The following is a 24,641-nucleotide window of genomic DNA, read 5'->3' as shown; positions in this document are numbered from 1 at the left end:
TGCTTTGCCGCCTCCTTTAATATAACTGGATAGATCCCATCCACCAAAGGTGCTTTTCTTATGTTTAACTTAAACAATTTCTCCTCCACTTTGCTCTCAGTTATTACAAAATCCTTAGGTATCCTGCTACAATTTGATAACCTTCTGTCATTTTCAAACCTTAATAATTCCTCATGTGTGAATGTAGATGCAACATACTCATTCAGTTTGTTTGCTATCTGAGCAGGATCATCAACAGTCGAACCATCGATGTCAAGTGGACCAATCAGATTCATCCCCTTCCTTTTAGAGTTTATATAAGTAAAGAAATCCTTGCTGTTTTTCTTAGCATCCTTTGCCAAGGATTTCTCGTAATCTGCCTTCGCCTGCCTAACCTCTTTTGAGACCTGATTACAGAATAGCTTATATCTGCCATAGGCTTCTGAGTCGCTTGATAATTTATATGCATCCCATGCATTTTTCTTCTCTGTTAAGAGTCTCATTAGTTCATAGATCACCATTTAGGCCTAAACCTTGAACAATATTTCTTAATAGGTATGAAACTTTTAGTAGCGTCCACAATTAATTCCTTGAATGCTTCCCACTTAGAATTTACTGTTGGTAACATCGTCAGTTGATCCCACTGTACAGAATTTAAAAACTTTCTGAGACCACTGTACTCACCTTTACGGAAGCAAAAACCCTTTCCTTTACCCCTGATGGTAATTAAATCTTTAAGTAAATCCCACATCAGTACACTGTGATCACTGCCACCTAGTGGTTCCTTTATCTGCAAATTCTTAATACACGAATGATCACTACTGATAACCAGATCAAGAGTATTACTCTCTCTGGTTGCTTCTCGAACATGCTGCTGCAGAAAACAATCATCCAATAAATCCACAAAAGTCTGACTAGTGTGTGAGCAACCAACCCACAAGTTCCAGTCAATATCTGGGAAGTTAAAATCCCCCATTATAAGACATTCTGATTTACTAGCCCATTCTATTTCTCTGTACAATTGTTCATTGTACTCATTCGAGTCATTAGGCCTATAACACACCCCTACTCTTATTTTTGCTTTCGCAGTGCTTATGTCACACCAAACTGACTCAACAGTGCACTGTTCATCTATATCAACTGGGTGCACTTCTTTCGATTTTATGTTTTTCTTAATTAACAGCATAACACCTCCTCCCTTCCTATTCTGTCTATCCTTTCTGTTCACATTGTACTCCCCAAATTCCAGTTCTGCATTCCTTATATCTGTGTGACACCACGTCTCTGCTATCCCAACAATATCCGCCTTTGTTGTCTTGACCAACACTTCAAATTCATCAAATTTATTTACTATACTTCTAGCATTGGTATAAATACCTATTCCTAGTTACCCTAACACATCCCATATACCCACCTATTTCACGATGACTGCCATCCGTTTCTGAAACCCCCAACACCCCTCGCTCCAGGTCGCTACCTGTTCTAATAGAAGTTGTGCAAGAATCACCTTCACCTCTGCCTGATGCTACTGTTAAACTATTAGTCCTTGTATCCCCCCAAGCTAGCAGTTTTCCGACCCACCTAACTGCCTCGATAGCATCAGCAAATATTCTTGCACCCTTTCTATTTAAGTGTATCCCATATACCTGTAGAAGCAATCTCTCCTGTTAACAAGTACAGACCAGGCTGAAAAAAATTCAACCCCTTGAGCCTTGCACAGTCCTTCCTGGGCCGAATTGATTGACAAGGCTCTCATCATATACTCCCTTCTATCGTGTCTGGGCAGAATTGCAGACACTTTCAAATTCAACCCTAATTCCCGGCTCTTTTTCATCAGTGACCTGTACTTGTTAAGTAATTCTGCCGGTCTCCTACTCTTAATATTGTTAGTGCAAATGTGTACAACTATATCACTTTTTGTGCCCTTAAAAGATGATATCCGCTCTACAACGTCATCAACCTTTGCACCTGGCAGACATACCCTGGTCCTGTTCAACCTATCCTTTTTACAAAGCATGTTCCCCGTTTCCCTGACAATAGAGTCACCAACAACTACTAGTTCCTGTGGGATCAGCTCATTCGGTGAGACACAAGGGAAGGTAAATTGAAAAATATAGTTGCAGAATGGATAATGTTGAAATTTTGCATTCAGCCAAAAAGTTGATTATTGGAAGAAACATTCACATAGTGTTGGAAGTGGGTAGTTTAAATAAATTATTGGCAAGAATGGGCTAATGAAGTGTTTTTAATAATTTATTTTGTTGGTGATGTATAACTTTATTTCAATACTAAACATACATGGTGGTGGTTAAAACATTCAGCACTGAATGTGCAGCAGCAACACTATATTAAAAAAAATATTTGATATAAAGAAAGTAAGCAGTATATCCCATCTCTCAAATATGGTACTTTAACAAAAAGTTTACCATTTAATACCTTTTAATATCTGTCCATAGTAGTCTCATGCCAAGATAAATATACCAGTGCCATACATTAGGTACCATATTCTATCATAAAAAAGTGTCAAATAAAGCATTTGCAGCAGTCACTCTATTATAACCTATTTCATAGGAGATTGGTAAAAATTTTGAGCAATTCATATGAACACCATATTATTTACAGAAGTTTTTGACAGATGTGAATTTTTTTGCACAAAATGTACATAATTTCATTATTGAAAGGGAATGGGCCTGTAGCACATGGTTTCCATGGTTTAGAAGAAGAAGAGAATACAGCAGAGCCAATAGAAGTAGTAACTAACTAAATTTAATAAGTTTTAATATGACAAGTAGCTTTTGGAGTAACAAACCCTTCTTCAGCAATACATACAGAAATGTATTAAGAATCTGCAGATAAAAGGAACCACTTGGTGGCAGTGATCATGTGCTGAAGTGGGATTTACTCAAAGAGGTAACTACCATCAGGGGTAAAGGGAAGGGTTTTTGCTTTCATAAAGGTGACTACAGTGGTCTGAGACTGTATGTAAATTCTATACGTTAGGACCAACTGATGATGTTACCAACAGCAAATTCAAAATGAGAAGAATTCATAGAATTAATCTTGGAAGCTACTAGGCTTTTCATACCATCTAAGAAATATTGTTCTAGATTTAGGCCTAGATGGATGTCAGATGAACTAATGAGACATGTGGCAGAGAAGAAAAATGCATGCGATACATATAAATTAACAGGTGACACAGAAGCGTGTGATAGATATAAACTGGTCTGTAACCAAGTCACAAAGAAGGTTAGGCAGGCAAAGGCAGATTACGAGAAATATTTGGCAAAGGATGCAAAGAAAAATAGCAAAGAGTTCTTTACTTATGTCAACTCTAGTTGAAGGAAGGGAATGAATCAGATTGGTCCACTTTATCAATAGTTCAACTGTTGATGATCCTGCTCACGTAGCTAACAAACTAAATGAATATTTTGCATCTACATTCACACACGAGGAGTTATTCAGGGAGGGGAATGCCAGGGGTATATTAAACTCTGGCAGTAAGCTAGATAATCTTGTAATAACTGAGAGTAAAGTGGAAGAGAAATTGTTGAAGATAAGCATAAGAAAAGCACCTGGGGTGGATGGAATCTATCCAATTATATTAAAGGAGGCAGCAAAGGAAGTAAGCAAACCCTTAGCCATAATTATGAGAGCCTTGGACTCATTGGAGGTTCCCATGGACTGGAAATGTGCAAATGTGACCCCCAATCCACAAAGGAGGATCAAAGGGAGACCCAGGTAATTACAGACCTCTTAGTTTAACTTCTGTTCCAGGGAAATTAATGGAGGCAATGGTTAAAGAAGCACTGCAGGATCATCTAGACAAGACTTCAGTTATAGCTCGGACACAGCATGGGTTTGTTTGTTAAGGGGAAGTCTTGTCTGACCAATTTGATTGGGTACTATGATGTAGTAACAAAGGAACTGGATGCAAAGAATAATTTTGATATCATATATTTGGATCGTAGAAAGGCTTTTGATACTGTTGCACATGGAAGACTGGTCCAAAAATTGGAGCAGTGTGGCATTGGAGGCAAATTGCTGCTATGGATAAAGGGGTGGTTGAGTGGGAGAGGACAGAGAGTGGTAATCAATTGACACTGCTCTTCATGGACTAATGTTATTAGTGGAGTCGCCCAGGGTTCAGTGTTGGGTCCATTGTTTTCTGTATTCCTCAGTGATAATGATGATGGTATATGAGGCTTAATGTCCAAGTTTGCAGAAGATTCGAAGTTCATCAGGGTTGTAAATGATACTAATGCAGCATGACATATGCTGCTGCAACAGGATCTAGAAAAGTTGAGCAGATGGGCTGAGAGGTTGCCACCTCTCAGCCCATCTGAAGTTTAACATTGACAAATGCAAAGTATTGCATATGGGAGGAAGTAATCCCAGAGTAATGTATCAACTATGTGGTGCTACACTGACAGTGGTAGAGAGTGAAAAGCCTGGGGGTAATTGTGCAGGCAGATATGAAGTTTTCTGAGCAGTGCAGACAGTCTGCAAGTGTGGCTCATGGTGTCTTGTCAGTGATACACAGGAATTTCTGTAGCATGGATAAGGAGGTGATTATCACCTTATATAAGGCAATAGTCAGGCCACACCTAGAGTACTGTATAATGGTCTGGAGGCCTCATTTTAAGAAGGATGTAGACTGTTGGAATGAGGGCAACAAGAGAAGGGCAACAAGATTAGTGAATGAGTAAAAATGAATGAGTACAGAGAAGGGCAACAAGATTGCTCTTACAAAGAAAGGCTTAAGTTTTGCAAATTACAGTGTCTGGAGATTAGGCACCTGCAAGGTTGTTGTTTTGGTTTTTTAGGAGCATTAGCAACTAAGGCCATATTGCTCTGGGGATATGCGGTGGTCATTCCCTGAACTTTCTGTATCCTCTGTATTTGGTGGTCACAGGCTCGATCCCCGGTCTAATCAAGAAGCGTGTGCTACGCACCGCTGCTCCTGCTCACCTGGCTACGGAGGCACCACCTGTGACGTGATCTGATTGAGGTGTATAAAGCCTTGAATGGTTTGAGCATGCTCAATTCTGATGGGATTCTTCCTCTTGCTCAGAATAATCGCCTGAGAGGGCATAAATTCAAATTGAGGAAAGACAGTTGTAGAATAGATGTGCGGAAGTTTGCGTTTAGCCAGCGGGCGGTTGATTGCTGGAAAAACTTCCATCTGTCGTAGAAGTTGATAGCTTAAACAGATTCAAGGCAGAACTAGACAAACATTTGGAGCGAGTGGATGAGTGAAATGAGAAGGGTGTGTCTGTTTTTTTTTTTTTTTAAATCTGTATAAGCTTGGTTTCTTGCATCATATGCCCTTGCTAATGCTAAATGCAAACATGACATAAATTGTTAGATTCATATATAGTTGGCTACTTTATATATTGAAATATACTGAAAAAATACTGTTTCTTTCCTTTTTTTTTTTTTCACTCAGTATTTTGCGACATAATGTGTTAGCAATACAGAATAAGTAAAATTATTGATCATATTAACATAACACACCCCTTCCCCGTCTATAGGCTCACTCAACAGTGTGGTTCTATCTGCAGCAGCAATGGTATTTGAAATAATCAGTAAACATTTCAGTTTTAATATCACTGCTCATGCGGACAATATTATAATTTTTAAAATGTATTTAACAGCTACTTCATCAGTTTTTCAAATGTCATCATGAATAGTGCAATATATCCTGAAACATTTACTGATTATTATAATGATTATTATTTCCAAGGACTTGTAGGACACATACTGTACATATGTTGAAAGCTATAGTAATCCTCGGCAGGATACAGACAATGATGTTTATATAATAGCCTGTAAAATACCAGTTACCAGATTGTTTTTATTTACCATGGTAAAAATGAGTAAGTGGTTTGCATCGCATAGATATAAACTAAGTAGATTTTGTAGCAAAAAGGCAGTGGTTTTTTAATAGGATTACAAGTATTGTTTAAAATTATCCTTATAATTTAGGGGGAATGCTTTAAATGTGAATATATAAACTACAGTATTTGTTGACACCTTATCTTTTAAATCAGTATATTTTAAATTAGTGTATATATATATATACATACACATGAACACTTTTTTTACTATTTGTAGTTATTTTTATGTTCACGACGAGAATTAAAACAGAAGTTAGCCTCTGTGGAAGAACCACAACAAGTAGTTTATCAGCCATTAGTCAAACCTGTTGTGAAAGGTACTGATAATGTCCAGCCTGAAAATAAGGACAGTTACTTAACTGAAACAGAATCCGAGCATACTCCCAGTCCATCCCGCAGTCCTCTTCGCATGAAGGCTAAGGGACTACTAGAAAGGTATAGTTTTGTATGTATAATGTGTGCATGTATGTACATTTGTCTGTGTATATGCATGACACCTGCACAAAAGTGAATGTGTTTTGCATTTATTTTAAAAAATCAGTATGGTTTGAAGCACGAGCCTTGTAATCAACAGAATTGTGCAGTTGAATCCATTTACTATTAAGTAGAAGTTTTTGTTTCTACTTAAGTAGAATTGTATGTTAAATATATGGTTTTGTGAGATCTGTAATGTTTTCTTTGATATTTTGTGTTTATGTAAGCTATGGCTTTTAAATAGCGTTTACTTTTTTGACACTGAAATAAAGTTCAGGACTAAGATAAATCTAATGTAAACAATAGTTATTTATTCTCATTTTCTTTCTAATTACTTTGATATGCTGCCTTCCACAGGAAATTTCTCAAGTTCTGTGCATGTTAGTCAGTAGAAATGAAACTCTTGCATGTGGCAGATCTGCTTTGTCCAATATGGCATGAAATCATTTTTCAAGGAGAAAATTAACAATTCTTGGTAGGTATCTTTCTTGAATAAATTGACTTGGTGTAACTACAATTATTCCCATTGGTCCTTACTGTTGACCTGGGTGTCCTATTACTATAGTAGTTTGGTGGCTTATATAGCAAATGGCCAAAACATTTACCTGTTGCATCTCTTTAAAAAGAGATGTAAAAGCTGTAAATTAAGTGTTTTTAAAGGTTTGGCAGTCTGGTACCTTTCCCTATGAGGATAGTCACAGGGACTGATCTGCAGCAGCACTAATGAAGGGCAAAATTCAAATTTTGCATTTTGTTTATTTTACTTCAACTTAAAGCTTTTTTAAACTAATTGACATTTGTGTAGTAAGAACTATTATCAGCAGGTGCATTTTGTCATGAGTGCCACTTTATGTAAAATGATTTGTGTTTTTTATCTTCAATTTTTTCTAAAGGCTTAAGAAATTTGTCTATAATATAGGACAATTCAAAAAGAATATGCTTTTCATATGTTTATTGTGAAGTAACCAATGAGCCTACAATCATAATATGCATTAATCATTAGAAAAACTCAAAGTTTGATTTGACTTGTTACAAAAATGGCAACTTCACTGCAAAAGACGAATGAATTGTGTGACAGTGATGCAACAGATGTTCCATATATTTTGTAATTAATCTGCCAACTAGGAGCAATATTTACTATTAGTATAAGCTTTTCAAAGGAGACTGTTGTACCTACAAAAGGGAAAGCACTGATCGTCCTTGTGAATCAGAAGAGAATATTGACCAAATTCAGCAACCGTTCCAGTTGCCCCAGACAATCAAATGACTTCTTCTGTGATTATCTACAAAAGGTTACATATTGCAGGTGGTACATTCTCTAAAATCCAGTGATAAAGTAAATGGTACAGTATCTCTGTACAGATGCAGGCTGACATGGAAGATGACAAATTTTGCAACCCACCTGATCTTCTGTGATTAAGTGACATTTCACTTAAATAGTAAAGTGAATTGCAATAATGTGCATAACTAGAGCACTGAAAATATGTATCACATCATAGAGCATGAATAGGATTTGCTGAAAGTGAACATCTTTTGACCATTTTGCAGTGAAAGATGAGCCAAGCATTATGCCAACCTACCTAATGAAGTTGGTCCTCCACATGAAGCCAAAATAGCTTGTACTCGGTGAGATATGGATGCTACAAGATTTCTAAATGTGCCTTCTGGTATCTACATGTAGTATCAGCATGTTTGGGAGGCAAATAGAGGGAGTAATACTCTTGATTCAATTATCAGTAGTGATTCTTCATGCATTAAGAATCTGCAGATAGAGGAACCACTACGTGGCAGTGATCACAGTGTGCTGACGTGGGATTTACTCAAAGAGGTAACTACCATCAGGGGTAAAGGGAAGGGTTATTGCTTTCGTAAAGGCGACTACAGTGGTCTGAGACTGTATTTAAATTCTATACAGTGAGACCAACTGATGATGTTACAAATTCAAAATGGGAAGCATTCAAAGAACTTATCTTGGAAGCTACTAGGCTTTACATACCAACTAAGAAATATTATTCAAGGTTTAGGCCTAAATGGATGTCAGATGAACTAATGAGACATATGGCAGAGAAGAAAAATGCTTGAAATATATATAAATTAACACGACACAGAAGCCTATGATAGATATAAGTTGATCTGTAACCAAGTTACAAAGGAGGTTAGGAAGGCGAAGGCAGATTATGAGAAATCTTTGGCAAGGGATGCAAAGAAAAACAGCAAAGAGTTCTTTACTTATGTAAACTCTAGAAGCAAGGAGATGAATCAGATTGGTCTACTTGATATCGATGGTTCAACTGTTGATGATCCTGCTCAGGTAGCTAACAAACTAAATGAATATTTTTCATTGACATTCACACATGAGGAGTTATTCAGTGAGGGGAATGCCAGAGGTGTATTCAACTCTGGCAATAAGCTAGATAATATTGTAATAACTGAGAGTAAAGTGGAGGAGAAATAGTTGAAGATAAACACAAGAAAGGCACCTGGGGTGGATGGGATCTATCCAGTTATATTAAAGGAGGCAGCAAAGGAAGTAAGCAAACCCTTAGCCATAATTATGAGAGCTTCCTTGGACTTAGGGGAGGTACCCATAGACTGGAGATGTGCAAATGTGACCCCAATTCACAAAGGAGGATCAAAGGCTGACACAAGTAATTATAGACCTGTGAGTTTAACTTCTGTTCCAGGAAAATTAATGGAGGCACTGGTTAAAGAAGCACTGCAGGATCATCTAGACAAGACTTCAGTTATAGCTCAGACACAGCATGGTTTTGTTAAGGGGAAGTCTTGCCTGACCAATTTGATTGGATACTATGATGCAGTCACAAAAGAACTGGATGCAGGGAATAACTTTGATATTATATACTTGGATCTTAGAAAGGCTTTTGATACTGTTCCACATGGCAGACTGCTGCACAAATCGGAGCAGTGTGGCATTGGAGGCAAATTGCTGGTATGGATAAAGGGGTGGCTGAGGGGGAGAAGACAGAGTGGTAATCAGTGCACACTACTCATCGTGGACTAATGTTATTAGTGGAGTCCCTCAGGGTTCAGTGTTGGATCCATTGTTTTCTGTATTTATAAATAATATTGATGATGGTATATAAAGCTTAATGTCCAAGTTTGCAGACGATACAAAGGTTGGCAGGGTTGTTAAGGACACTGCTGACACTATGCTGCTGCAACAGGATCTGGAAAGGTTGAGCAGATGGGCGGAGAGGTGGCAAATGAAGTTTAACATTGACAAATTTAAAGTACTACATATTCGAAATAGTAACCCCAGAGCAACGTATCAACTCTGTGGTACTACACTGACAGTGGTAGAGAATGAAAAGGACCTGGGGGTAATTGTGCAGGCAGATATGAAGTTCTCTGAGCAGTGCAGACAGGCTGCAAGAGTAGCTCATGGTGTCTTATCAATGATATACAGGAATTTTTCTACCAGGGATAAGGAGGTGATTCATTCCTTGTATAAGGCAATGGTCAGGCCACACCTTAAGTACTGTATACAGGTCTGGAGGCCTCATTTCAAGAAGGAAGTAGAGCTGCTAGAATGAATACAGAGAAGGGCAACAAGGTTAGTGAATGGAACAAAGGGTTGCTCTTACAAAGAAAGGCTTAAGTTTTGCAAATTACAGTGTCTGTAGACTAGGCACCGGTGAGGTGATCTGATAGAAGTGTTTAAAGCCTTGAATGGTTTGAGCATGCTCAATGCTGATGGGATTCTGTCTCTTGCTCAGAATAAACACCTTAAAGGGCATAAATTCAAATTGAGGAAAGACAGATGTAGGATAGATGTCCGGAAATTTGCTTTTAGCCAGCGGGTAGTTGGTTGGTGGAACAGTCTTCCATCCCTTGTTGTGGAAGTTGATAGCCTAAATAAATTTAAGGCTTAGCTGGACAGGTATTTCGAACGAACGGAGGGGTGAAGTGGAAGTTTTTTTTTCTGGCTGATGCTGCATAAGCTTGCTTTCTTGCATCATATGCCTCTACTAATGCTAAATGCTAATCTGGTACCAACACGTAACCAACAGATACTTTAACTCCTGTAAGGTCTGTGGTTGAGACGCCGCAGATCGGAGTTGCTGTTCCAACACAAACCACCAGATGCTTCGTGGGATTGATGTCTGGGGAATTTGGGGATCTTGCTGAAAAACGTGGGGAAGACCATTGCCATGAAAGGGTATACCTAGTCAGCAATGATATTTAGGTCGGTGGTAGACCATTAGTTAGTACACCGGACTGAACCTATTGGTAACTCTGTAGGAGGCTTCCGGATCAGCTAGTGTATAATCTTGCTACCTCTACTCTGCCAGATAGCGACTGGAGGGAGTCCGAGTAGTGTGTATGCGGGGAGCATTGTCGAGGCCATGTTATGTCAAGGATCTGGGTATATTCTTACCATGTGTGCGCCATATCCAAAAATTTCATTACTTCATACAGCATGTCCCACCCACTTTTTCTTACTATTGAATACACCATGAATTGTCAAACTAATAGAGCAAGCTTATCTGCGAAAAGATCTAAACCTCCCAAGTGCTTCCTAATTCATTTCACAAATATACGTGGTCTCAATTCTAATCTGAACGATGTCAATTTCCACTTGCAGTCTGCCAAACCCCATGTACTTTTTCTGACAGAATCACAGTTATCGGTTGATTCAACTACCGCTCATCTCAGATGCCCTTATTATTCGTTGTAGGATTCCTTTCATCTGAAAGGTGGTACTTGTGCATATGTCCATTCTGATATTCCCTGTCAGAGACTTGGCAATTTGGAATCTCCTCTCTTTGATCTTCTCTGGCTTAAAATCTCTCTACCTTATTGTGTCAAATTCATCTGTTGTCTCTATCCTCCTAACTCCACTAATCACTTGGAGATCATTGACTTCCTCTCTTTGCAACTTGACTTTCTCCAGTCCAACTTTCCTAACAGTGAGGTAATTTTCTAGTCACTTGGTAGTTTTCTAGTCAAGAAATTTCCTTGGTAATTTCTAGTCACACTGACCCAGCTGGTCGAGATGCTGAGGCTTTTGCAATTACTATATATAACCTTGCACAGATTGTTCATTTACCTACAAGAATACCGGACAATCCTAATCATACAGCCAATACACTTGATCTTTTTCTCACAAACAACCCTTTTTAAGTACACGGTCGAAGTGAGAGGCCTTTAGGCACCTCAGATCACAACTTGGTGATTGTCTCTTCTCAAATGGAACCTTTATCTCATGGCTATTCCCAACCTCGTGTTGTTTGGCATTACAAGAATGCAAAATAGGATGACCTGCAAGACTTCTTTTCTTCTTTTCCTTGGTCAGATTTCTGTTTCAAAACCTCTGATGTCAACGTTTGCTCAGATCGTGTCAGTGAAATTATTCTTGCAGGAATGGAATCCTTTATCCCACACTCCACTTTAAAATCTCATCCTTTATCTAAACCTTGGTTTTCCAATAAATGTGCTAAGGCTGTTCAAGAGAAGAATGTTGCATATCGTAATTGGCTTGTTTCTAATTCTTCAGTTTCATTTTCTGCCTACACCAAAGCTCGCAACAATTGTAAAGCAGTTATTAATCAGTCCAAACTAGTTTGAATAGGCTAAGAGTAGAAAACTTGCTTCTTGCTCTAATGGTAGCCGAGCATTCTGGTCTCTTGCCAAAGCTATTGGCCGCAACTTTTGCCCATCTCTGCTCCCACCTCTGTCCAAACCAGATGGTTCTGTTGTCACTTCAGCCAAGGATAAAGCTGACCTGCTAGCATCCCATTTTTCTTCCAACTCGTGTATTAATGATCTTGGTAAAACACCTCCCACCATTCCCAACACGCTCCATTCAATGCCTTCTGTGGTCTTCCGTCAAAAGGATATCAGAAGGATTTTGATGAATCTTGATGCTAAGAAATCTCCAGGTCCTGATGGTATTTCTCCACTTGTTCTCAAAACCTGTGCTCCTGAACTTACTTCTATTCTTTGCCACCTTTTTTCACCTTTTTTATTCCAAAGGTGTTTTTCCTTCTGCTTGGAAATTTGCTCATATCCAGCCAGTTCCTAAGAAGTGTGACAAATCCCTCCCATCCAGTTATCGTCCCATTGCAATTACTTCTACTCTATCTAAAGTAATGGAGAAATCAATTAACCACCAACTCTTAACAACTACCTAGAAACCTTCTGTCTGATCAATGATCGCCAGTATGGATATGTCAGTGTCGATCCACTGGTGATATTCTGGCTTATGTTCCCCATTTATGGACTAATTCAATGGAAAGGTTCGGTGAACCACAAGTAGTTGCTCTTGATATCTCAAATGCTTTCGATCGTGTTTGGCATAAAGGTCTTCTAAACAAGCTTCCATCTTATGGTTTGCCAACTGTTTTTAGTAATTGGTTATCCAGTTTTCTCTCTGATCGCACACTGAGGGTGATCGTAGATGGCTTTCTGTCTTCTAACTTCTCCACTAATGCCGGTGTCCCCCAAGGTTCAGTTATTTCCCCCACTCTTTTCCTCTTTTATATTAATGGCCTTCTTCCATTGACTGGAAATCCTATCCATAGTTTTGCCAATGATAGCACATTGCATTCCACTTTCCATTTTGAGACACTTTGTCCTGCTCAATCAGCTTCAACTTCTCTAAAATCTGCTACCAATTCCTTAAGTGGCAATCTTCAGGTAATTCTCCAGTGGGGCAAAGACAACTTAGTTGATTTCAATCCTTCTAAAACTCAGTCTTGTCTTATATCTCACAAAAAGGATTCTTCTGCTCCTATGCTTATCTTTAGTGACACTCTGATTTCTAGGCAAAATGATATATCTCTTTTGGTGATTACCCTGACTTCTAATCTCTCTCGGCACAAGCGCATTACAAATATTGCTTCCTCTGCATCTAAAAAACTCGGTTTTGTCTTTCGCTCTCGGCGTTACTTTTCCAAACAGCTGCTCACTCTGGATAAATCGCAAATGTGCCCTGCCATGGAATATTGTTCCCACATCTGGGGTGAGGCCCCCAAAACCTCTCTCAGGCTTCTTGATTCAATTCAGAAGAGGGCAGTTAGGTTAATTAATGATTCATCTCTAACAGAGTCTCTCCACTCGCTGTCTCACAGACATACTGTTTCTGCTGCATGCATTTCTACAGATACTTCCATGGGCACTGTTCTTCTGAATTGGCTTCTATAATTCCCGCTCTCTCTTTCAAAACAGTCCGAACACGTGCCGCCACCAGCCAACATCCATTTACTGTCCAACTTCAAACTCACAGAACCAACTTTTCATCTTCCTCATTTATTCATTCAACTGCCGTTCTCTGGAACAACCTTCCTTCATGCATATTTCCTGAAAATTGCAGTCTACAGAAGTTCAAGTCCAATGTCAACAAATATCTTCTTTCCTCTTCTCAACCTCCAACCCAAGCATGGTACTAAGTACTATAGGTTCTAATACCTCTCGTGTTTGGGGTTTACATTAAAAAAAAAAAAAAAAAAAAAAGAGTGCCCGGTACATGGATGACTGGATCCAGGGTATTCCAACAGAACATTGCCCAAAGCATGACACTGCCACCACTGACTTGTTTTCGTCCCACAGTGCATCCAGGCGCCATCACTTCCCCAGGTAAACGACGCACATGTGCCCAGCTGTCGACATGGTGCAACAGGAAACGTGATTCATTGGACCAGACGACCTTTTTCCAATTACTCAAGGTCCAGTTTCGATGCTCGCATGCCCATTGTAGGCATTGTCGCCAGCGAACCATGGTTAGCATGGGCACTCGGAGTGGCCTGCGTCTATGCAGCTCCATTTTCAGCAGGGTTTGATGTACTGTGTGTTGTGACACATTACTCCCGTCACCAGCATTCCAATTACAGGCAAGTTGTGGCACAGTCACCCTTCTGTTGCCATCTGGAAGAGCCTTTGCTCACCTTGAGCATCGATGAGCCGTGGTCTTCCAACACCTCACCGGCAGTTCGTGTGTTTTCCCCTCCTCTGACCAGTTTCGGTAGGTACTAACCACAGCTGCCCGTGAGCATACCACCAGCCATGCCATTTCGGATATGCTCTGACCTAGTTGTCTGGCCATTACAATTTGGCTTTTCAAACTTAAGTCCGCAATTAATGGAGCTCAATATCAGGTGTTTTTTATACCATGTCCTGACCCGTGCACTCGCCGTAGTTCACCTGCAGTTGCTTCGATTTGCATAATGAATCGCTGGTCATATTTTGGCTCATCGGTGTATGGCCATTTTTCTACATAGAAAACATGATCACTGGGATTATCTATCAGGACTTGCTGATGAACTGGCTTTTCCCTCAGTTAGAGGAAGATTCAACTCTGTCTCATTTTCATTGCAAAGTCTGCTGTTACCTCGATGAAACCCCTCTGCCACTGGATTGGACATGCCACCGATAGTGACCTGGGACACCAATTGTGTCCTTCCACAATTGGCCTCCTAGATCTCCAAACCTCACCCCATGCAACTTCTTTCTCTGGCGGTTTGTGGAGGACATCATCCATAGACTACCCCTACCACGTGATCTTCAGGAATTAAGACAATATTTCATCACAACAGGTATCAGCCATAAATAGGAACATGCTGGAGAAAATATGGCAAGAATTTGATTATCAGCTTGATGTATATCATGACATGGGGTGTGCCCACATTGAAAGTTTATACAAGATGTGGCTATTAAAATAGTGAGACTATTTGCAATAAAATAAATATAATGAAATATCTCATACTTGTTATTGTTATTATTTGATTTTTTAGGAGCATTAGCAACTAAGGCCATATTGCTCCGGGGATGTGCAGTGGCCATTCCCTGAACTTTCCCCATCTTCCATATTTGGTGGTGACGGGCTCGAACCCCGGCATAATCAAGAAGCATGTGCTACGCACTGCTGCTCCTTCCCACCAGGCTATGGAGGCGCCTGAAATATTTCATATTTCATACCTTACAAGTTATCCCCCTCAAAATAATTGCCTTGGGCTAGTGCATACTGTTCCATACATTTCATCCAAGTACAGAAACATTTCTGGAAGCCCCTTTTAACACTTTGGTCATTTTTTCTGAATGTTCTTTAATGGATTGAAATGGGTTTACTTAAGTACTCTTTTCAGTTTAGGGAAGAGAAAAAAGTTACAAAGGGTGTGGTTTGGTGAATAGTATACATATTCACTCGCAAGGATTTGTTTTTTGACCAGAAACTGGCGAACAGAGTGCATTGTGTGCTGGAGTATCCATCCTTCCAAATTTCATGTCTCTTCCTTTAAATTTTTTTCATGCAGCCTTGTTAGAACTTCAATGTAGTATGTTTGATTGACATTCAGATTTGGATTCTTATTTGACATTCTGATTTTGCTGATACTCAATTGGCCTTGAGAAATGTACTTTAAACAAGCTGGCAGGCCGTGCTTGCTACCCTTGGCTACTAGCTGCAAGCAGTATTGGACTAGTACCAATGACACACACTGCCGTCAACAACAAATCAATCCTTAAAGAGGGAAGGGGGAGCTTCAGTTAATCTGGTGAGCCAGTTGGTTACTTTCAATACGAGAATTCTCAAAGGTTCATCTTTAATTTTGGACCCGTTTCTCTCCTTTTTTTCTTTTTTTCACCTTTATAAATGATTTGTGTGGTTGATATTAATGTTAAATATTTATTTTTATAGTTAGTCTTATTTTTAAAGTTAGACTGTTCACTCTTCAGTTAAATTGCAAATTGAATTTAGATTTTATAGAGAGCACAATGAGTAATTTTCGGATAAATGTTTCAAATTAGAGCATGCCAACCTTTGAAATGCAAGGTGTTTAAGAAAAGACAATAGGTGAAATTCCTGTATGTAATGTATTGGACTAACATTGGTTAATTCAATGTCATGAAACATGTAAAACATTGGAATATTTTTACTGGTTAGTGATACACCCTACTCCAGAAATTCTATAAGAAAAATGGAATACACTACTTAACATTGTGTTCTTTATATGAAAAGGATATATTAAACTGTTAGTTTATGTTATAGTACAATGTGAGTTTAAAGTAATAGGTTGCAGAAAAAGGGTTAAGAAAGATTAACAGTTTTGAGGTTAGTAAAGAAGTTTGAACAGTGATGCTCAATATAGTATTCCACATGCAACAGTCATTTCAGTTTCTTTTGACTGCTAGTAATTACCTTGTGTGCACTTCAAATGTCACAGATATTCGTATTTACAGAAAGCAATTATTTCTAGTCCAAAGAAATCTTTGAAATGGTTGTTGCATCAGTTGGGTTTAAAATTGCATGTGTCCTTAGACCTGCTGGTGTAAGGGGTGTAACAGTTTTTGATTGTTACTTACAGATTAATGTAATTTAAAATCCATGCCTGTATGTTAATTTTTAAATAAATGATTGTGATTTTAATCCCTCCTTCCACAGAAATAAATTCTTGACGTGACTTATTAACATTTGTCAATAGACATTCACACACACAAAATTATCTGTGAAAGAAAGCACGTCATTTTTAAAGTGAATTCATATTTTATAATTGTTTGTAATCCATTTTTTGTCAGAAAATAATTACTATTTTCTTTCCATAAATAGACGTGGTTCCAATGCTTCATTAACCCTAGATTTAAATCGTTCTCAAGAAAATATACACTGTGGTACTCCTCCGAAGGAATGGTAAGTTAAGGTGTATCTCTTAATGAACAAAATCTTTTATCACTGTGGTGAAGTGTCAGTTTATTGAATTTAAAAATAGCTTTTATAATGATATATGATTTGTTAATTTGGGTCACTTTTTATTTATTTATTTATGTATGTGATTTAATATAGGCACTCATGTTATTCATTTTATTTTGTTGTTGTTTTGAATAAAATTTAATTACAATGTAGTAATGTTTGTTACGAGTAACTGATCAAAGTTTTCCAAAATAGCTCATATATATATATATATATATATATATATATATATATATATAAAACTATAAAATGTAAGGTAAAAATAATGAAATGTATGCCAGTAGAGTGGCCGACCAATGAAGAGAAAAAGATTTTGACAAATAAAACAGCAATAAATACAAGGATAATGAGGAATAGAGAACTGTTGGAGAAAGAATCCTAATTAATTTAGATAAAAGGTTCCAATTTAAAAGAAATTTAGTAATCACCAGTTTCTGAATTACGTGAAATATCACTATATGCAATTGTAATCTGCCAACACGACAAACAGATAAGTAGAAAAAACTGAAAATAATATCGAATTGGACAGAAAAGACTGACAATTATGTCCCATCTCATCGGAGGACCATGAGGCCATAATAGTCAGGGAGACACCACATTTCAAGCACTAAACAAATAAATGCTACAACAGAATGATGCCAGCATCAAGCTCATGTTTGCTGCCACAGATGCTTGCTCTACTATTTTCTTTTTAATTTTATTTTACATTTCATTTTTGCTGTCTATTCTTTGATCCAATTGGATTTAATTTGATTTTTTTTTTTTTTTTTTTTTTTATGTAAACCCCAAACACGAGAGGCATTAGAACCTATAGTACTTAGTACCATGCTTGGGTTGGAGGTTGAGAAGACAAAAGAAGATATTTGTCGACATTGGACTTGAACTTCTGTTGACTGTAATTTTCAGAAAATACGTATGAAGGAAGGTTGTTCCAGAAAGCGGCATTTTGAATGAATAAACGAGGAAGATGAAAAGTTGGTTCTGTGAGTTTGAAGTTGGACAGTAAATGGATGTTGGCTGGTGGGGGCACCTGTTCGGACTGTTTTGAAAGAGAGAGCGGGAATTAGAGAAGCCAATTAAGACAGTACATCTATGAGACAGAGTGGAGAGACTCTGTTAGAGATTAATCATTAATTAACCTAACTGCCGTCTTCTGAACGGAATCAAGAAGCCCGAGAGAGGGTTTGGGGGCACCACCCCCGATGTGGGAACAACGGGGATTTTCCCGTTGTTCCCACATCGTAGGGCAGATTTGCAATTTTTAAAGAGTGAACAGCTGTTTGGAAGAAAAGTAAAAGCGAAAGAGAAAACCGCGTTTTTTAGATGCAGAGGAAGCAATATTTGTAATGTGCTTGTGCCAAGAGAGATTAGAAGTCAGGATAATCCCCAAAAGAGAGAGATCATTTTGCTTAGAAATCGGAGTGACACCAAAAATAAGTATAGGAGCAGAAGAATCCTTTTTGCACGATATAAGACAAGAATGAGTTTTAGAAGGATCAACTAAGAAATCAACTAAGTTGTCTTTGCCCCACTGGAGAATTACCTGGAAATCGGTATTTAAGGAATTGGTAGCAGATTTTCAAGAAGTTGAAGCTGATTGAGCAGGGCAAGGTTTCTCAAAATGGAATGCAATGTGCTATCATCGGCAGAACTATGGATAGGATTTCCAGTCAATGGAAGAAGGTCATTAATATACAAGAGGAAAAGAACTGAACCTTTGGGGGACACCGGCATTAGTGGGGAAGTTAGAAGACAGAGAGCCATCTACCATCATCCTTAGTGAGCGATTGGAGAGAAAACTAGATAACCAATTACAAAAAACAGTTGGCAAACCGTAAGATGGAAACCTGTTTAGAAGACCTTTATGCCAAACACTATCGAAAGCCTTTGGAATGTCAAGAGCAACTGTTTGTGTTTCACCAAACTTTTCCATTGATTCAGTCCATAAATGGGTAACATAATCCAGAATATCACCAGTAGATCGACACTGATGGAATCTATACTGGCGATCATTGATCAGACGGAAGGTTTCTAGGTAGTTTAAGAGTTGGCGGTTAATTTATTTCTCCATTACTTTAGAAAGAGTAGAAGTAATTGCAATGGGACGATAATTGGATGGGAGGGATTTGTCACCCTTTTTAGGAACTGGCTGGATATGAGCAAATTTCCAAGCAGAAGGGAAAACACCTTTGGAATAAGAAAGTGAAAAAAAATGCAGCAAAGAACAGGAATAAATTCAGGAGCACAGGTTTTGAGAACAAGTGGAGAAATACCATCAGGATCTGGAGCTTTCTTAGCATCTGGATTCCTCAAAATAACCCCAGGGTCTCACATCTGGTGAGTATGGGCTTTGCACACCCAGGGTCCTCAGCTGGATATCATCATTCTTCTCTTTCTTGGTGATTTTCTTCTACTTCTCTCTCCCTCTCCCTCCCTCCCTCCCTCTCTCTCTCTCTCTCTCTCTCTCTCTCTCTCTCTCTCTCTCTCTCTCTCACACACACACACACACAGGGTAACTCAAATTTTTTTTTGGCTGGTGCAGCATAAGCCTCAGGCTTCCTTGCACCATATGGCTAATAATAATAATAATAATAAATCCTTCTGACATCCTTTTGACGGAAGACCACAGGAGGCATGGAATGGAGAGTGTTGGGAATGGTGGGAGGTGTTTTACCAAGATCATTAATACATGAGCTGGAAGAAAAATGGGATGCTAGCAGGTCAGCTTTATCCTTGGCTGAAGTGACAACAGAACCATCTGGTTTGGACAGAGGTGGGAGCAGAGATGGGCAAAAGTTGCGGCCAATAGCTTTGGCAAGAGACCAGAATGCTCGGCTACCATTAGGGCAAGAAGCAAGTTTTCTACTCTTAACCAGTTCAAACTCTGATTTGGACTGATTAATAACTGCTTTACAATTGTTGCGAGCTTTGGTGTAGGCAGAAAATGAAACTGAAGAATTGGAAACAAGCCAATTACGATATGCAACGTTCTTCTCTTGTGAACAGCCTTAGCACATTTATTGGTATACCAAGGTTTAGATAAAGGATGAGATTTTAAAGTGGAGTGTGGGATAAAGGATTCCATTCCTTCAAGAATAATTTCACTGACACGAACTGAGCAAACGTTGACATCAGAAGTTTTGAAACAGTAATCTGACCAAGGAAAAGAAGAAAAGAAATCTCACAGGTCATCCCATTTTGCATTCTTTTAATGCCAAACAATACGAGGTTGGGAATAGCCATGAGATAAAGGCTCCGTTGGAGAATTATATATGTATATATATATATGAGGTGCAAGCCAAAAGTTTCCAGAGTGAGGAAATAAAATTAATTTAGACTTACATTAGTTACATGATGTTTTCCTCTTAAGTACCCTTCAGAGTTTATACATTGATCCCAGCACTTCTCCCACTGTTTGAAGCAACTCTGGAACTCCTGTTTCATGATACTGTCTAATACTTTCTGTGATTCAGCTTGAATCTCCATGATATCTTTGGAACACAGGCCAAGTTGAGAGAATGGCAAGGGGAACCATTTTGTTCTTAGTAAAAAACTGATGGCCCAAGAAAGCTGTCTGGTCTGGCACATTGTAGATGCTGAAGCCAATCCTGAGTGCACCATTTGTCTGGGCTCTTTCTCCCAACACCCACCCTCAATTCATTGGCAACATTAGCCGGGTTATCTAAGATATTCCCACACCTGTTATACAAGGGTCTGATTTGATTCAATTTCTTCTTATTTGTATCTGATACATAAAAAAAAAAAATCCTTGTTCCCCATTCTCTGCTCTCTAAGCCAGTGCTTTCTCATATTCAGCCTTGGCTGTCCTAATCTCTTCTGTGGTACTATTACAGATCATTTTGTAGCTGTTGTATAAAATATATCCTTCAAGTTATTAATTAGAAAGATTTAATATGTATGATTGGCTTAAATATTATATTCTTTTTTAGCTCTACAGAGGAATTTCTCCTTTCAGCTGGAAATCGTATGACCCGTAAACAACTTCGTAATTGCTTAAAAGATGTAAAAGCTCTTCATTCAGAATTCTGGGTATGTGAAATATGAATATAAACTGTAGTTATATAAGAAATCAAAGCATTTGTCACTTTAATTTAGTTTGCATAAAGTTGAATATTAGTTGATTTTTGAATGGATAAAGGCATATCAGAGGAAAATTTTTGCTGCAGAGTAACAGTAAAAACATTACAGATATTGAACTATTTTATGTTTCCTTGCTTTGTTTATAGTATGGTATGGTGAAAAAATCAGTTTAGATGTCCATAGTTCAGAAACCTACTCCCTCACCTGCAGCAACAACCCGTAATGGAATGTTGGTGCAGGGTCAAGTTTTGGATAGGAAAACTTTGATGTTATGGATCCTTGTTCTCATGATCTTATTTCTCTGGTTCCTAATATATACAATAACAATGTTAACCCTTGTGGAATGGGTCCATGGGGACCTGTGGTGACTTGCAAAACTAAACTGACTCCATAATTAAGTTATCATGAAAGTATCTGCAGTGATGGAAGACAGATGCCTATTTTCAAGTGTGAGATTTAAATCTAAAATTTTCCTTTGAAAGTAAAGTGTAGTTGAATAAAAAAAAATACTGTCCAAACCTTGCTCTTTGTCCAAGTAATTGTTAACACTGAGATGGATGGATAGATGGATGTGATCGTCAATAAAGTGGAAAAGTGCCTGTGTGGAGAGATGTTGGTGGTATTCATCAGTGTCCTTCCTTTAACCCTTTTTTTTTTTTTTTTTTTTTTTTAAGGGGCCAAAACAGATAAAATGCCAAAGACTGCATGGGTTTTCACTTTCCACAAGCAAAGTTCCTTACGACGCAAGAAAGCAAGCTTAAATAGCATCAGCAAAAAAACTACGCACTTCTCCCATCCAAGAATTTGTCTAGTTGTTCTTTGAATTTATTCAAACCATCCACTTTCACAGAAACAGATGTAAGCCTGTTCCAAAATTCATCCTTCAACTTAAATTTATGCCCCTCCTAATGTGTGGTCTCAGCAAGAGGAAGAATGCCATTCATATTCAGCTTACTCAATCCATTCAAGGCCCTAAACACCTCAATCAGGCCACCTTGCGGCTTCTGGAAACTGAAGCATTTCTAGATAAGTGCACCTTTTTGTTCCCTACAATCTGGTTGCCCTTCTCTGCACCCATTCCAGCAGATCCACACTGCTTGACAAAATTAACAGAACACGTAAAAAATGTGTAACTCGTGCAGCTTGAGGTGAAGCAGGAAAAAATTTGGTGTGGTGGTGTACTATAGAATAATAACAAAATGAGAAAGCCAGTGAGAAACATTAGAAAGGAATAAGGAACATTTATAGGGGTTGTATAAGAATTGCCAAAAGGTCACATGACACCAGTACAGTGTATGATCGTCCTCCGATGGCTAAACAGGCCTGACAGCGTTGAACCATTCTCAATGGAAGGGTGTCTATAAAATCCTGCGACAACAAATTCTATTCTTCCACCAGCATAGGCGTTAGCTCACCCAGTGACCAAGGCACCAAGTCAGCATGCAATGTAACGCCCAAGGACGTTCCACACGTTCAATCGGATTTAAATCTGGTGATCATGGTGTCCACAGCAGTCGTTGGATATCTTCAGTTTCAAGATATTTTTTCACCACTTGAGCTCTGTGTGCAGTGGCATTGTCATTCATAAAAAGAAAATCTGAGGCAAACGCACCCCTAAAAAGTCATATATAGGGTTCGAGAATCTGTTCTCAGTACCACTACAAAAACATGAAAAGGGGTGCGGCCGTTGATCATTATTCCCCCCCCCCCCACAAGAATGCCGCCTCCACTGCAAAGTGCCCTTTCTCTGATGTTGGGGGATGGTACTACATTCCTTGTCTCCAGATGCAGTGGTTTGAGGTTAATGGGATACAAACTACTGGCATCCTTGTGTAGAGTCCACTTGAATTGAGTCTTCTTAACACAGTCCAGTTGCAAATGTTTTCACCCTTGACTGCAGCAAACTCAAGAGACAGTTGATGACAGGATGTTGTAACGTTCTGTCTTGCTGTTAGAGCCAGATAGCAGTCTGTTTTGGATGACGTTGCCAAAGTACATCTCCAGCCGTCGGTTATAAAGCCTTCCTGGAGTATAACTTCTTTGCTTATAGCTGTATTGTGCTCCTTTTGACCTTGATTTTATACACATTGACCACATAAAAAATTTCATTGATATAAACCAAAATTGCTTGCTGTACATCTGAAAATTAGATGGCAGTTCATAGATTGTACAATTTTTTTTTTTTAGCATTGGAGGCTAAAATCACCAGAGTTTTTTGATCCCACATGCCTCCTTAAATTAAATATGGTTTCACCATGTTTAACTTAATTCTTATACCTAATTTTAAATTTCATCAAACTCTTGCAGAGTAAACTGTTAGGATTTTCCTTTAAGTTGATTCTAACTTAAGAAACCTAAGTGGTAGACAATTTTTTTATTAGAAATAACATTTATTTTAAATATAAAATTTATTAAGAGTACTTTGAATAATTTCACTGATAACTGTTCTTGAATTAACATAAATAAACTTCATCACTGTTAATTTTTTAAGGGGACAAAATCACAGAATTAGAAATGTGTTTGGAGACGGGGATACATAGTTAAAATTCATTGAACAGGAACACATAGTTCAGGAGGCGCCTCCGTAGCCAGATGGGAAGGAGCAGCAGTGCATAGCACACGCTTCTTGATTAGACCGGAGTTCGAGCCCGTCACCAACAAATACGGAGGATGCGGAAAGGTCAAAAACCAAACAAACAAACAACAACAACATAGTTCAGGAGCAGGTATAATTTTCCTACACTTGAGGGGAGTGAAATTTCATGTGCTTTTCAAGATGTTTCAGGTCATTAGAAACATGTTGTAAGAATTTAGTTATATTAAAAATTATTTCAAAAATTATTTATTTATTAAAAATTATTTCTCTTATATACAGAACAATTTAGCTCAATCCTTCCTACTTTGATAATATTTAAAAATATAAGAGATTTCACTCGTACCTTGTTTCCTAAAAATAATTCTGTATTCAATATCCATAATCTACTCTGCCAAAAGGAAGAGCAAAGCGAAGTCGATGTACATCAACCCACTAAAAACTAAACCACCCAGCAATAATGGATAGGAAATTGAAGACTATTGTCAAATTTACTAAAATATTTTTAGACTAAACTTCTTAATAAAGGACAAAGTTATTTCGGGATGGTCCGGGCTCACAAGTACTCAAGTACCTGTATACAGTACTCAAGGTGTGGCCTGACCATTGCCTTATACAAGGGAATAATCACCTCCTTATCCCTGCTAGAAACATTCCTGTATATCATTGATAAGACACCATGAGCTACTCTTGCAGCCCGTCTGCACTGCACTGCACTGCTCAGAGAACTTCATATCTGCCTGCACAATTACCCTCAGGTCCTTTTCATTCTCTACCACTGTCAGTGTAGTACCACGTTGCTCTGGGGTTGCTGTTTCCCATATGTAGTATTTTACATTTGTCAATGTTAAACTTCATTTGCCACCTCTCAGCCCATCTGCTGAACCTTTCC

General features: G+C 38.4%; 1 protein-coding gene across 2 annotated transcripts in view; it reads left to right on the top strand.

Moving 5' to 3' along the window:
- LOC150079966 (tyrosine-protein phosphatase non-receptor type 5-like) overlaps nucleotides 1-24,641 on the top strand; it is a 185,948-nt gene that overhangs the window by 92,302 nt on the left and 69,005 nt on the right. For both annotated transcript variants that reach the window (XM_090382829.1, XM_090382828.1), the window contains exons 6-8: nucleotides 6,094-6,311; nucleotides 16,915-16,995; nucleotides 21,006-21,105. In XM_090382829.1, the coding sequence (XP_090238955.1) occupies nucleotides 6,094-6,311; nucleotides 16,915-16,995; nucleotides 21,006-21,105 (399 nt within the window). The remainder of the gene's footprint in view (nucleotides 1-6,093; nucleotides 6,312-16,914; nucleotides 16,996-21,005; nucleotides 21,106-24,641) is intronic.

Source organism: Mastigoproctus giganteus, chromosome 10, assembly GCF_048544385.1.
Source record: "Mastigoproctus giganteus isolate SK-2022 chromosome 10, ASM4854438v1, whole genome shotgun sequence".
Classification (NCBI taxonomy): Eukaryota; Metazoa; Arthropoda; class Arachnida; order Uropygi; family Thelyphonidae; genus Mastigoproctus; species Mastigoproctus giganteus.
This window is presented reverse-complemented; position numbering and strand designations above follow the sequence as displayed.